This window comes from Tachypleus tridentatus, chromosome 9 (genome assembly GCF_004210375.1).
Source record: "Tachypleus tridentatus isolate NWPU-2018 chromosome 9, ASM421037v1, whole genome shotgun sequence".
Classification (NCBI taxonomy): Eukaryota; Metazoa; Arthropoda; class Merostomata; order Xiphosura; family Limulidae; genus Tachypleus; species Tachypleus tridentatus.
The window spans coordinates 78396854-78412598 of NC_134833.1; the positions used below are offsets into that span (position 1 = coordinate 78396854).

The following is a 15745-nucleotide window of genomic DNA, read 5'->3' on the forward strand; positions in this document are numbered from 1 at the left end:
GAGATGGAGATGTAGTTGGGGTGACAAGAGAACATCTATTGTGACATCAGCATGGTTGACTACCAAGACATATCCTTGAGAATAGGAGAAGGAATGGGTACACTAAAGAACAAAGGAAGCCAAGAAAGGTTCCATTGTACTGTAATTTCCACTGCAAGAATCATACTTGTGAGCAGAATGAATGAATATTACAAGGAAAGCCAGAGTTCTCAAAAGCAAACAAACTTTGTGCACATGATGTAAAGGAGAAACACAAACCTTGGTAACAAGGCATTCTATCATTTGTGAGTGAAGTGGTGAAAGCTGAACCTGACTGAGATGTAAGATGAACAATACACACAAATGTACAAATTATAGGGTTAGCATGAGAAAAGATACTGAATGCTTGACAAGCTAGCTCAGACAAGCAGCTTTCTGTATTAAAATGCAGACGTGAAAGAAGGAATCCTCTCAAAAAGGGACAAGGAGAAGCTAGTTATCCATCTAATAATGGAATCACATCTCCAATCTATGAACAAAGGAAGCAAATGCTTCACGACTCAAATAAAGATGCATTGAGCAAAACCAAAAGAAGAACATAAAACTGGAAGACCCGTTAATGATGGATGAAACAAAGAAAACGTACAGAGGATGAGGGGATCAAAATGTGTAAAACAATATCTGAAATGTAGAAATGTAGACCTCAATTGATCATCCATAGTTTGGTAGAGAGAAACCCTCCATATAGAATCAAGGGATGATATGAAAGTGACTAATATAACATGTTTATTACCAGAAGCATATATTCAATTTTCTTAGGGACAACAATAAAAAAGAAAGTAATAACAAGGTACACATGTAGAGGTAAATACTCTCTTGATGGTATTCGTGGCCAAGAGTCCTGAGAATAGATCACATCTTCAAGAAACTAAAGATAAAGGAGAACAAAGGGAAGATGAAAGGGTGAAGCAGAAAGATAAGCCATGGGTGAGAACCTGAATAACCCACCATCAGAAAAATGGAGACCAAAGGTTGGTGAAGAGAATAAAAGTGGGCAGACCTGACAGGGTAGCCACTGATAAAATAAATGGCAATTCGACACTGGGGAATGAGGGAATGTGAAGTTGGAATGTAAGTGTGCAATTTAGATCTAGCAGAAAAATGAACAGAATGGTAAGGTTGAAAAAACAAGAAAACGTTGTAGACAATGAAGACTGATACTGGGATGCAACAGTCTGAGTCCTCAGAAACCTGATTTTCCAGCAAGATTATGATCCCAAGCATATAACAAATGTGGTGAAAATATCTAAACATTTTCTGCTGTTATAGTTTAATTTTTTATAAAGAAAATTCCAACCTTGTGCTAAAATAACAAACATTTTGATGGTAAAAGGCTGATGAAATCCTTACAACCATGGCTTTACCTGCACAAAAAAGGTTCTAATAAGAGCATTGAGACTGTATGGGTTAATATAAAAACTCTATGTTAAAACAAAGGGCTCACATATAAAATACTAGTACATTGTGCTACTTATTGTTATACATATTCTGTCGTAGTGTTTTTATCATTAACAAATTCAACATCAATTTACCATTATTTATTACTCTTATATGTGAATCCCTTGTGTGCTTCCATAATTATTTCCATTACTGTATATATACATAAAGTCATATATTATCAACTTGAAAGAAAAAAAAACTAAGGCTGAAAATGATATTAAGAAATATTCATTTTGTCTCATCTTACACCTTATGGAAAATTATTACTAGGATAAAAATCACTACTAAAATTAATCAAGGGAAAAAACTTGGTTTACATTACAGAAAAGAAATGTAGTAATCAATACAGTCAATAAATCCAGGCCACTTATATATGTAGATAAATAAAAATAACAGAGACACAGCAAATTTTTTTAAACAGCAACTTCAGTCCCAAGGAAGAATGAAATAGTTATCAGATTCACATTATATCATATTAGTGATCAAGGATGCAAACAACACATAAGAAAGATTTAAAAAGTAGTGTTTCTTCAGCTAATAATTGCAGACATTAAGAAAAGCCCCCCAGTGGCACACTGGTATGTGTGCAAACTTACAACACAAGAATTTGGGTTTCAATACCTGTGGTGGACAGAGCACAGGCAACCCACTGTGTGGCTTTGTGCTTAACTTTTAAGTGACAATTTTAAGAAAAATAACAAAATTAAAAGATGAAAAAACTGAGACTCGTAAAGTCTTTAATACTCTAGATATCATTCTTTTTGATATAGTATTTTTATTACTATTTAATTACTGTGTTTAAAAAATCTTAAGTTATTTAACATCAAACAAGAATTCTTTTAAAAATATGTATGATATATGGATTTTTACACTGTTTCTTAACTAACTGAGATTTGCTTAATATCATTATACAGATCAATGTATACTTGTTTGAGTACAGCTATAGTTGATTAAACCTAAACCATGCCAAGAATCTTAAACCAAAAAAACTGCTTTATCTAATGCAAATAATAACAACTTATTCAGTGGCAATATAAGCATCTTATCTAGTGACCCTACAAGGACCAAAATAACTACAACCATTATATGAGGAAATGCCATTCCCAGTATATTCTTTACAGTAAATATGTATGAGAATTATTTCTAGAAATTAAATTTTGTGCTTCTTAGTAAAATTATCTAATCTGTCATATCAACTAACCTGATACTTAATACTGTCAGTGATCTCTATATCTCTTGAATTATCCAAGTAATCATTTTCAATTGAGCTATTTTGTATAAAGGATCTTTTATAATCTTGTTCCATATAAGATGAAGCATATTCATTTTTCATTTTTAAATCTTCTTGGTCCTTTGATTTGGGTTGTTCTTCATCTACAGTATGATTAAGACTCACATCTGATATGACATTCACTAAACCAAGAGTGCTGGGATATATGACTCCTGTTTCTCCATGAGAACTCACAGTAGTTGTCACAATGTTGCTAGTATAAGAAGTACTGCTTCCTGTTGAAAAGTCACTGAATGGAGTTGAAAGCATATTAGTTGTTTGGTTACAAGTGTAAGTGGCTGGCTCTTTACATACTGGGATTTCAGGTACTGTGGAAACGTGAGAACCCATGACATTGTCCATATACCTCTTCATAGTTGGGAGCAAGTTTACTGTTGAATTGTCAGAAACAGTTGTGGTCATCACTGGTTTGTTATAAATAGGAAGCATACTCACTGTTGAAATGTGAGTGTTGGTAGTTGTTATCACTGACTTATCAGAAGTTAGAGAATTAAGAGCTTTGTTGTCTCCTAATGGAAAATTATTTGTTTGAGATTGAATATTTCCACTTATAGTGGTGTTATTCATTTGTGTTTTGGTAAATGCCTGGGGTGTTGTAATTAATGGCATATTGTTCACTATTTCAGACTTATTATTTCTAACAGCAAATTCTGTTAAAAGTTTTTTCGGTTGTTTGTCATTACTCTTTAAAGCTTTCTCATGACAAATGTGAATGTTGTTTTGATCTTCTCTTACATCACTTGCTTCACAATATTCTTCATGCAAATGCCAAAACTTACAGTTAGGCTTCTTTGTGATCTCTTTATAACCAACAGATTCATCTGTTTGATTGTGGTATATATTGCAAAATAAATCTTTGATTTCATAATTTCTGTTGATCCAGATCTTTCTACAAAAAGGTAAAGGCTTTAAGAGTTACGTTTTAAGGAATATAAGATTTAATAAACAGAAATGATTTAAGTTTTATTTCACATCCATTATATTTATTTCTTGGAATAAACAGAACTTTTCTTAAATTGGTGCTTGCTTCAATCAAAATATTAAAACAAATTAGAGAATTTATCACAATAAAAGCAACAAAAGTTAGCGAGTTAATTTCTAATATACAATCTGTGAACAACTGTTACTCCTAAATCAATTTAGAAAACATCATCATTTAAGGACAGTAAATTAACAAAACATATAAACATGACAGCCCACACAGAAAACTTTATGTATATGACTATTTTAATTTGCATCACCTTTTTTAAACTACTTCTACATTAAATGAGCTTGATTCAGTCAACTTGATGTCAAGTATGTAATTCATAAAGCAATGTTTTGAAAAATGACAGATTTCAACTATAACACTCTTATATAAGAAATTTCTTAACATGAATGAAAGAATGGACTCACTGAGAATTATGAATTTAAAACAAACAATTAAGGGATCTTTATAACATTTTTGTAAATTGCAACTTACAGTAGAAATAATTAGACTGTATGCTTAGCCTACAGTGAAACCTGGTAACTTTGGCATACAATGAGTAAACTTTGTCATTTGATCAGATTCATCCACTGTACCAGTAGAAACTGGTTGTGGTGTGTCTGTTGCCTGATCAACTGAGACAATTTTATCTTATTCTACTACAAGTTTTTTTGCACTTTTGAGGTAGAAGATTTTTTTCCCATAATGCATTGCTTTCAGGTACTCAACAAACACATCTGAAACCATGTATGAGAGTGCTATGTCTTGTACTCCTGTTTGTGAGCCTGCTGATGGTAGTCAACTGAGGACTTTACATCATTCAGTGGCCAATGTGACCAGGATTATGACCCACACACTGGTTAGTGACTTTGGCCATTTCCAAAAATAGATTAAAGAAAAATATTTCAATAATACACCAAGAATGTATTTATGTACCCATTATCATATTCTTGCAAATCATGCCAGCCATGGTAGTATTACCTGTTTGCAAATAAGTACCCCAATGAGAAGTAATTCCACAGTGAATAAAAATGATTGTATATTTAATACTTCTGTTTGAAGAAATAAATTCCCTTTGCTGTAAAAAAAATGTATGTAAATATTAATTTTCAAGTTTAGTATAAGATATTATACCTTAATTTCTTTTTGTTTGACCAAAGTTACCAGGTTTTATATTAATAATAACAGAGACATTATATAATTTTATTATTTCTAGGCCATTAAAAATTAAATATTCATTCAATTGTCAATTCATTCTCAATTGTCAAGATCAATTTAAGAAAATCTCAGAAGTTTAAGAAATTTCCACTGCATAATGAGACCTTAACACTGATGAAAGCTAAAGTAAATTACTAAACTTAGTGTTTATTTTTCTAACTACTTTGGCAGGACTCTACAAGTTCCAAAACATTTACTGTTTCTTCAAGACACCTTCTTCCAACATTTGATGTCCTATCCAGCTATAAAATTACCACCCTAAGTTCAAAAAATTGTTGTTTTGTATCTTTCAAGTTATTACATGCATATTTACTATCTAAAATTACTTTAAATAAATGTGAATGAACATTTAATTGGGGAAACATAAAACTGACAAAAAATATAAAAGTGAATATAATGTATAAGTTCAGACAGCTTATTACAATAAAAATCTGACAAATTAAAATTAAAATATATACACTTGTGAAAATTATTTCTCAGAATTGTTATACAGAAAGTAACTCAATGAAATGCAAAGATATTAACAAATGATTTCAGCAAATTATTTCACATTAGGTTAAAAGACTTCAAATTTAAAAATATGTCTCTTATTTAACATAAAGTACTGACATGAGTTTTAGCAGCTCAGTAAAACAAAATAATGTTCCCATTCCACTGAGCATTCTTGTTTTTGAGCCTTGACAAACAGTGTATTTGTTCAACCTTTATAGGCTGTCTTGTTTTTTTACTTGACAGGTATGTGTACATGAACACAAATGTAGCAGTTAAAACAGTGATCTAAAACTAAGCTTTAGGTTCTATGATATTGTTGCTTAATGCAACTATTGATTAAATTTGCACTTATTTAAAGAACTCTGTGAGACGGTCAAACAATAATAAACTATTAATGTTTGTGTATGATGATATAATTTTCAATGCATTACAAAAATTTCATCAACTAGTCACTGTTGTTAAACTGATCAATAAACTCTTACCTTCCACAGACAGCCATCATGTTCATTAGCTCCTCATGAGTTACAATCAAGAAGAAATACAAGAAGTACCACAAGAATAACATAAAACCTTCCACCCACCAAAGATATCCATTCCAGTGAATAAAGTTGACAAAAAGGACACATGAAGCATAATATATTCCATCAATTACCAATGGTCGCCAGTCAAACACTAGGGTCTAGAAAGATGGTTATAATATTAATAATACTCTTGTCTTTTCATACAGTTTTGAATCAACTGGATTTCTTTCTACTATTTTTAATGAACATCCAAGACAGATAAAAATATGTTTCACTTTAAAGTTTTATACCTCAATTTCATTTCTCAGTGCTTGAATAGAAATTCATTTCAGAATTAACAGTTTCATATAATCTCCAGTTTTCAAAGATTATATTAAATGGTTAAGTTTTAATATCATACACTTCTTTTACATTTATCTTTTATAAGATAAAAGATGAATTATTTTCATAATATCGATTTTCCAATTAAGTAAAGTGATACTGAATTTCATGTTTTTCTTGTTCTCATTCCTCAGTAAATAATAAAATTATGAAACCAAAGCTTACAAATTCCCCTTAGTTTGGCTAACCTTATTTTTATTTCTTTAAAATATTTTATCTATATTTTATGAATGCTGCCAACAGTTTTCCATTTATGTATATATTACTTTTCTAACAACAGTATAACATAAAGTGTTTCACAATGAAATACTAATGGGCTGACCTTGGAAGCAACTGCACCAACTAAGGGAATGATGACCAACTTTTTGTATATTGCAGTGCTGAAAGGGAAAAAACAAAAAAACATTTTTTAAAGTTATGACATGCACACACACACACACATACATATCTATAGAGAGAGAGAGTGAGAGAGATATACATACCATTTGCACAGAATTTTAGCATTATTGTTTTCTCTCTTTTTGGAATAACAGTCACATATGTCATTTAGCACTTGTACTGGAAAAATATGATTCGCTAAATTGCAGTGTATAATAAGTCTAAAACCATTATGGAAACAATTCAACACATATAATCAATAATAGAAGTTTTCATTTAATGTAAAATATGCTTCATACTTTGGAAGTTTTATTTTTTATTTTTGTAGCATAATATTCGATTCAGTTAAAATTAGAAATATAGATAATAACACATACCCAAAAATTGTCCCAGTTCCTAGTTGACTTTCCAAACACACTGAAGATACAGTTATAGCAAACTCTGGAGCTGACATGACAATAGTCAAAACTGCCATATATTTCACAGCTGTAGTTGTTTTCAGTTTTTCTGAAACCATCACCATTGGCAAAGTAAAGAACTCCTGGCAAACAATATACAGACCTATCAAAAATTAATATTTTTTGTGTAACTATTAATATACACAAAAAATGTTTTATTTACAAATGTGTAGTGTTCATCAGATAAAATGTACCACATAAGTTCTTGAACAGATTTTATAATTCTCTCTTCTACTTAGGGAAAATGAAATACATTATCCTCCAAATTGGAAAAATGCATGCACCAAAATATAACTGTTGATAAACTATAACTAATTCAGTTAGATAAAAATTAATCAGTGTTTTCTAGCTGTTTTTAGTACTCAAAGTTTTCAATTTGAAATAGTGACTTGAATGGAATTTTGTTTTCAATAATGAAAAATACAGTTTACAATGAGAATGTTTTTAATTCTCTCTCTCTTTCTTTCTAAGAAAACAATTAAATATAATTGAAAATACAAGATATTTATTATAAAAAGCAATCCAAGCAAAGAAATATTACCAATAACAAGTAAAACAATCAGAGAATTTTTCTATTCTCCACTAAAATGTGTAATTTCAATGAAGAAAAAAAAAGAAACCATAAATGGCATACAATGAAACCTACAACATCTGAATTAAGCATTTTATGTGTAACAAATTTAGGCTCTGTGATTTTGTGAGTAAATCTACTAATATACTGTTCAGACTGATTAAATCTCTGAAGCATGAAGTATCCTATATTATTTGGAATAAGCAAAGACCAAAGCAGGTTTAAGAACTTTATTGGAGTGGAACTACCTATTAAAAGAAAAGAAGAGATATTTAGACTTTTTATACTAAAGCCTTCTTTCAACAAGCAACTGCAGTTCATTAAAGTTCTCAAACCTACTATACCAGGGGTGGCCAAACTTGCTTAACGTAAGAGCCACATTCAATAAACTTCAAATATTTAGAGCCACAAGACATGAACAAATATTACACACATGTTTTTATTGTTATATGCACATTTTGTTACATAAATGTTATACAAATATTAATAAATACATGTACATAATAATATTTATTCATGTATGTAGTTTTTAAACTATTAACTTATTTTAGTTCAAATAATTACAAAGTATACATATATATACCAAATGTTTTCAAAATCCTGACTGATTATTGTTTTAACTATATTAAGCATATTTAATATGGTAATGAGCTATGGATACATCTATGAAAAATATGCAAATTTGCATTTCATCAACATTAAATGAGACTGCCAAAAATAGAAATAAAAGGGGTAAAAACAGATATTTTTAATGATATTTATTTGTCTTAGTAAATATCTGGTCAAAACATGAAGGAAAATATGTAAAACAGTAAAATTAGAGATATTTTAATCAGATACCAACTTACAAAATTTTAGTTTTATCATAATTTTTTTCTGACAGAAACAGACATTGATACAATTATCAGGCTATTTACTGCTTGTAGAAATCTTGGGTAAGAAAGAATAAATGGGGAAAAGGACAATATAGAATATGTGAAATAAGGTACAGTTGACATCAACAACAAACATGTCTGATCAGCAATATTCACATGCTAACAGGAGTAGGATAAGGAAAACCAACAGAAGAAACAAGTGGACAACAGTTTGACTGAATGGAATGGAAAATCATGGATGAACAGAAGAGAAGGTAGCACCACTAGTCTGTGCAGTAGTAGAAACCAGAGCAGTATTGACCAAAAGAGAAGCCACCAAGAAGACCATGACAAAGAGTGGTCTGGATGATGAAAAGTACTTGGGGTAATTGATGGATAGAAGGATAGAAATGCAGGTAGGCATCTATCCAATCCAGACTGAGAGCATCTACCACCCCAGTTAAGTGATGTGAAACAGGCAACCAAAATTGTGGGAGCTGAGAAATTAGATGTATAGCAAAGGCAACCATATTTGGAAAATGCCACTGGGAATAAAACTGCTAAAACACGGGTGGGTCCAGTGACCATTCCATAGGAAGAATCTTGTCGAGACAAGATAAGAGATCCACAACAAGATTCAGGGCACTCAGAATATGACAAACCATCAAATGAATATAATGGTCATGAGCCTAAAACAAGTTGGTTGGTTTGGTGTTTTAAGGTGAAAAGCAACTAGGCTATCTGCACCAAACATCCAGTAAAAAGTTAAAATTAAAGTAAAATTATTAAAATTCATAAAAAGAAATTAAGGTAAAACAAAGTTTAATTTTTGAAATAAAAACATATATAGCAATAAATCCAATTTTATATCTAGTCTACAGCAGTAAGAGAAAAACTACAGTAATATAAGTTGTAAAGGACTTTCTGTAGCATAACTGTAATTATCATAACTCACCAGGATGACTAAGGGGTAAGTTTAAAATTCAACATTGGTCATCAGAAGTTAGCCTTTCCAGTCCTGGTTTTGAGTTATTTGACATTATGGCCATTTTCTAATTTCATATTGAACTAGATGTACTTTAATTTTTAAAAGGGAATCTCATTTAAAAAAGGTCTAATTAATAAATTCAAAACTTAAATAGCATTTAAAAGGTTAATAGTCTTTAAAAAACTAAAAACATTTCTCAGGTAGACAGTGTCACCATTGCCAATAACACTGTCTAGCATTATGGATGAACCGTGGGATAAAACATGTTTAAAATGGTGCTGTCATTGAGAGTCATAACAACAGCAAGACAGTAAAATGTGGCTTATTGTGACCTGAGTATCACACAGCCAACACATTGGTGCATCAGTCCCAGATAAAAGAAAAGGATTGAGTTAAAAAACTGTCACCATAGCGTAGTCTAGATAGAACAACTTCCTCTTTCTGATCCTTATGGAAGCAAGATGGCCAAACTCCAATAGAGGATTTTCTTTGGAAAAGCTTGTTTTCACACTGCTAACTCCAAGTCAACTGTGAACTGGCATGGAGCCGCGCTTTGAACACAGGACCATAGTTCGTGTATGGAACAAGCATAGCAGTTATAATACCAGAGCAGACAGATTTAGCAGTAGTGTTGGTGAGCCCATTCCTGCAAATGCCAACATGGCCTGGTATCCAGAAAAACTGGATAGAAGTAGATGTTAAAGAAAAATGAGGCAGTCAGTTTTGAATATCAGAGAGAACAGGGTGAGAACTAATGTGACTCCAGGACCAGAAGAGAATTAAGCTAGTCAGTATAAATAGTGCAATTTGAGTACTGCTTAACTTCTATGTGATCCATGGCAAGAGAAATGACATACAGTTCAGCATCGAACACAGAAGCTGTAGAGAGGATTCTGCACACAACCACCGAACCACAACAAACCATGGCAGAGCCCACACAATCACCTGATTACGAACCATCTGTATGAATAGGAATGGAAGGATGGTTCAAAAGATGTTCAGCAAATAAAAGACAATACTTGCAATCTGGAGTGCCTGCTTTTCTCAGGTGACTTAGTGAAAGGTCATATTTGGGGATTGTAATAACCCATGGTGGCATGGGCTGACTAGTGGATACAGCAATGTTATTCAAGGACAGACCCAATTCATCCAACTGCACCTGTATACAAATGCCAAAAGTAGCAATGGCACATTATCTGTTCTGAAAAAGCATGGCTCACAGAGGAAGGAAAACAAAACCCCATGTGGGATGCTATGGTAAGGATTGAAGTTTCAAAGCATACAATAAAGACAGTTGCAAACTGCAGAGGAGTAGAGGAGGTTCATGAGACTCTGTGTATAAGCTCTGGACTGGAGAAGAGTGGAAAGCCCCAGTGCATAGCCGAAGTCCCTGATGATGAATAGGGTCCAGCATCTTCAAGGCAGAGGTGCTGACAGAGACACAGACCAGTGATCCATAGTCGAGTTTTGATCGAATAAGAACACAATATATCTTTAGCATAGAACATCAATCTGCTCCCTAGGTGGTGGAAGAGAGGACATGGAGGATGTTCAGGGCTCTTGTACATTTGATTAATAGCTGCTTGATGTGCAGTAAAAAGGTCAGCTTACAGTCAAAGATAAGCCCCAAAAACTTTGTCTCAGGGACCACAGGTAATACAACTTCACCAATATGGAGTTCAGGATCAAGGTGGATACTCCATTGGCAGCAAAAGTGCATGCAAATGGTTTTAGTGAGAGAGAAGTTAAAACTGTTTGCTGTGGTCCACTTCAGTATATGATTGAAGGCAGTCTGTAGTTGCCACACAATTTCCCTCATGTTTGATGACTGACATGAGACATGAAAATCATCAACATAGAGCCTGTATTCAACAGTAAGAGGAAGTTGTTCTGTGGTAGCATTAATCTTTATACTGAAAAGTGTGACACTCAAAACACAGCCCTGAGGGACTCTAAGTTCCTGTAGAAAAGTACGGGAAAGGGTAGAACCCACATGAACTTGGAATCAGTTGGTTGGTTGGTTGGTTGATTTGGTGTTTTATGGCACAAAGCAGCTGGGCTATCTGTGCCAAACATCATGTAAAAAGTTAAAATTCAAGTAAAATTGGGAAATTTATAAAAGGAAATTAAGGTAAAATAAAACAAAGTTTAAAAAAAAAGCATAAAACCAATGTATACATCTAGTCTACAGCATTAAGAGAAAAACTACAGTAATACAAGTTGTAGAAGACTTTCTGTAGCATAACTTCAATTATCATAACTTGCCAGGAAGACGACCAGGTCAGTACAAAAACCACTGTCAGTCACTTGAACTTGGCCTTTCCAGTACTGATTCCAGGTTATTTGACATTATGGCCATTTTCAGAAAGCAAAGTAATATAAATTTTAAAAGACTTATAGCAAAATGTTAATAATAACTTGCCAGGATAACTAACAGGTAGTTCAAAACAAGTCATGTGAAAATGTACTATTTTTCCAAATAACAAGGCTATTCTCTCATCAAAAATCCATAATCTTCCCTCAAAAAAAAAAAAAAAATTCTTCTCAAACTACAGGTTTTCCTCCCTAAAATTTTATTACGAAAAAAATACATATGACACTTGATACATCTTGGTAAGCCCATAGTCAAGATTAAAGCTCAGTATTGTAATTGATTAATAAATATAACAGCAGAGATGACAACCATTACGATTTGAGTGTAATCATTATGATTTTGGTGTATACATTATGACTATAAGCTCATACAGACAAATATTACTTGTTGCAGCTCCCAAATTATTATATATTATATAAGCCTATACAATAAAGTGATTAATTGTTCCCCCAGGGCTAAAAAGGGGTAAAAAGAAAATTTCTGGTGAGATACAAATAAATTTTGATATAAATAAAAGATATAGTCCAAATGGCTACTTGCGATAACCATGTTTGTGCTAGAAATAATAAAAAATATTTGTATCTCCGACGTCTACCAATAGTTTGAGCATGGTGCTTCTCCATACTTGGAACGTGGTGGAATCCATAGTTACATAATTAGTGCTTGTCAACAAATCAGCGTTCGTGTAGATGGGTATTTCTCATTTTCTAAGCGGTATAGAAACACCAATGCGATCATTCACAAGATGGAAAAAAAGAGGCCTCGTTCACCAGATTGTCTTGTTTCTGGCAAATCTAAAAGGGCTGAAACTGTGAATTAAAAATTTAGGAAAGAGTACAGTGCAAAATATCTGGTCATTGCAAGTCATGCGTTTTGTACAGTTTGTCACGTCGGTTTTTCTGTGGCACATGATGGAATTAAACAATTGTTCCAAATATACAAAATCGGCATCTCACCAACAAAAGGCTGAGGCGAAAACAAAAAAGATGCAGATAACATCATTTATGAGTAAGAATTCAGAATATTAAACTATAAATGCAGAAGTGATGTTCACGCAATTTGTCATTGCTCATAATTTACCCCAAGCTGTAGCCGATCATGCAGGACATCTATTCAGAAAAATGTTCCCATACTCTGATATAGCAAAAAATATGGCTGTGCTAGAACTAAAACTACAGCCATTGTACAAACGTTGGGTTGTGAAGATGACAAAATGATTTCAAGCATACTTACTAACAGTGTTTACAGTTTAGCCACAGATGGATCCACAGACATGGATGACTCAAACCTGTATCCAGTGGTTGTATGATATCTTGACCGTTTGCTTGGAAAAATTGTTTGTTCTCTTTTGATAATGGTGGAATGGAAAGAAGCTTCAATGGGAGAGAATATTTTCAAGCTTTTGGACCACGAACTGACAAAGAGGAAAATTCCATGGGAAAACTGTTTTAGTTTTTCTTCAGACAATGCCTCAGTTATGTCTGGTATAGGTAAATGTGTGATGAGACACATCTCAAGATGACAGCCTAGCATTTACTTCATGGGCTGTGCCTGTCTCCTCATGAATATTGCTGCCCAGTAAGCTTCCAGAGAACTGCCCTGCCTAGTTTCTGATATACTGATAGATATCTACTATTTTCTGGACAAAAGTGCTAGCAGAAAATAACATTTCAAGGAGTTTCAAGGATTGTATGAAAAAGAAACAAGAAACATTCTACAACTTGTTAACACAAGATGGCTATCATTTGGGGTGTGCCTCAACAGAATATTAGACATGTGGAAGCCATTGAAGAAGCATTTTCACTGTGAAAAGGAAAAACTAGATTCAAAAGGATCTAAATGTGTATCTCAGTCAGGCAGCAAGACTTTAACAGTCAGGATATCCTCTCAGCCACACAGGGACACAGTCAAGACACCCTCCCAGCCACAGAGAGACACAAGACAACAATCTTGAAAACCTGGACAAAGAAACATTTGATATAACTCAATATATCTTTAGGCAGTCTGACCTTGAACTAAAGAAGAGACAATCAATGAAAAAAGAGAAGAAAATGAAAGCTAGCAAGGAAGTGACCAAGAAAAGTTATGCGCAGAGCAAGTTAGATAAGTTAACAGTTTTTCTGGACAACAAAATGAACTTGTTATTTTGGCTTTTTCTTCAGTCTGCATTATGCATAGAACTCTGATTACACAAGTTAAAAATATACTTGTCAGATACATCAAGCCAGAATATCTTGAAGACAACATCACTGAACTTGACTACAACAATGAATCCTTACACAAATCTGATGAGGCAGTTTCTATTGAAAATGCTGCATTGTTAAATATGAAAAGGACCTGGACGTGATCAGCTTCTATACCAATGTCAAGAAATACTATATTGCAGCTACAAATTACATGATGAAACATTTCCCTCTAAATGATGAACTTCTGATTCACACAGAAGTTGCTGATCTAAAGCTGAAAGTCAGCAAAGATTTTTCTTCTCTATGCTTCTTCTCACACAGGTATCCTGTCCTTGTAAATACATATGAGCATGACACTATTGACAAGTTGGAAGAGCAATATTTGAACTATCAAATTGATACTTTCTCAGAAACTATCCTTCAGTTGAATGTTGACAAGTTTTGGGTTCAGCTGTCTACAGTTAAGGATGGAAATGGCAACCAAAAGTATGATATTCTGTGTAGGGTTATGCTTGGAATTCTTACAATCTTCCATTCTGATGCTGACAATGAAAGGATATTTAGTTTAGTGAGTAAAAACAAAAGCAAGTTCAGACTAAGCTTGAGCATCTCAGTTTTGAGCAGTATTATAACACACAAGATGTGTATGCAATCAAATGTACAATATTGTTATAACTCCTAACCATCCAGAGACATTCTCATGAAAGCAAAGGCTGCAACAACTGCAAAACTATTACAATAAGTGTCATAAACATGACTGTTACTGCTTACTGTTTGTACATGTTCAATGTTGTTTTACTAGTATGTTTGTTACTCTGAAGTAAATAAAAGACATAATTTCAAAAGAATTTTTTAAAATTTATTTATTAAATACACAAAACACAGTCATAAATGAGCAATCTATAGCAGTAATAAATAATAATAGTTATAATAATAATAAACAGCATAGAGACATTGGTCAGGCCTAGTAGCCGCAAATGATAAAGGGCTCTGTCTACAATCATTACGCTCAGTCATTTGAAATAGTTGGCATCTCTGTAATAGATTACCTCTGAGTAGCAATCACTGTTTAGTGTCACTTATTTAATCAGTGGTTTGAAAATACATTTCAATTGATTAAATTAATGTTTCCAATTATCACTGTTTCTTATCATTATTATCATTCCAACAATCCATTAATCAAAATTATGATTGTAATGATTCACAAGAAAATAATAAATTAATCAAAATTGGGGTTTCGATTATTAGTATTTACAATTATTCCAACTATTCAAGTAACCAAAATATTGCTATTACATTTGTTTGTTGTTATGTTTGAAACTATACAGAACTGTCTGTGCTCTACTCAATTTTAGCCCTATTAATTTTTTTTTATTTCAGGTTTATTCAGCTTTAGTGATTTGAGATGATTCAAGGGTACTGGATTGATCTCCATTTACCACCTAATTTGCTCTCCCCATCTTTGTTATGGTAAAGCTACTAAGGCTATTTACCACTATCAATAATTTTGAACAGTTGAATAGATGGAATGCAATTGACTGGAAGGAAATGCAACCATGGAACCTTTTTTTTATATTAAATAGTTAA

General features: G+C 32.7%; 1 protein-coding gene across 7 annotated transcripts in view; it reads right to left on the reverse strand.

The window, feature by feature from the left end:
• LOC143225556 (uncharacterized) overlaps positions 1-15745 on the reverse strand; it is a 51822-nt gene that overhangs the window by 20757 nt on the left and 15320 nt on the right. For 5 of the 7 annotated variants that reach the window (XR_013013921.1, XM_076455220.1, XM_076455218.1 and 2 more), the window contains 4 exons: positions 7105-7288; positions 6672-6729; positions 5930-6126; positions 2681-3659 (listed from right to left, as the gene is read on the reverse strand). Coding sequence is in view for 6 of the 7 variants with exons in the window: in XM_076455220.1 (XP_076311335.1) it covers positions 2681-3659; positions 5930-6126; positions 6672-6729; positions 7105-7288 (1418 nt within the window). In the remaining variant the exon portion in view is untranslated. The remainder of the gene's footprint in view (positions 1-2680; positions 3660-5929; positions 6127-6671; positions 6730-7104; positions 7289-15745) is intronic. The other 2 variants (XM_076455223.1, XM_076455224.1) reach the window with 1 other exon arrangement.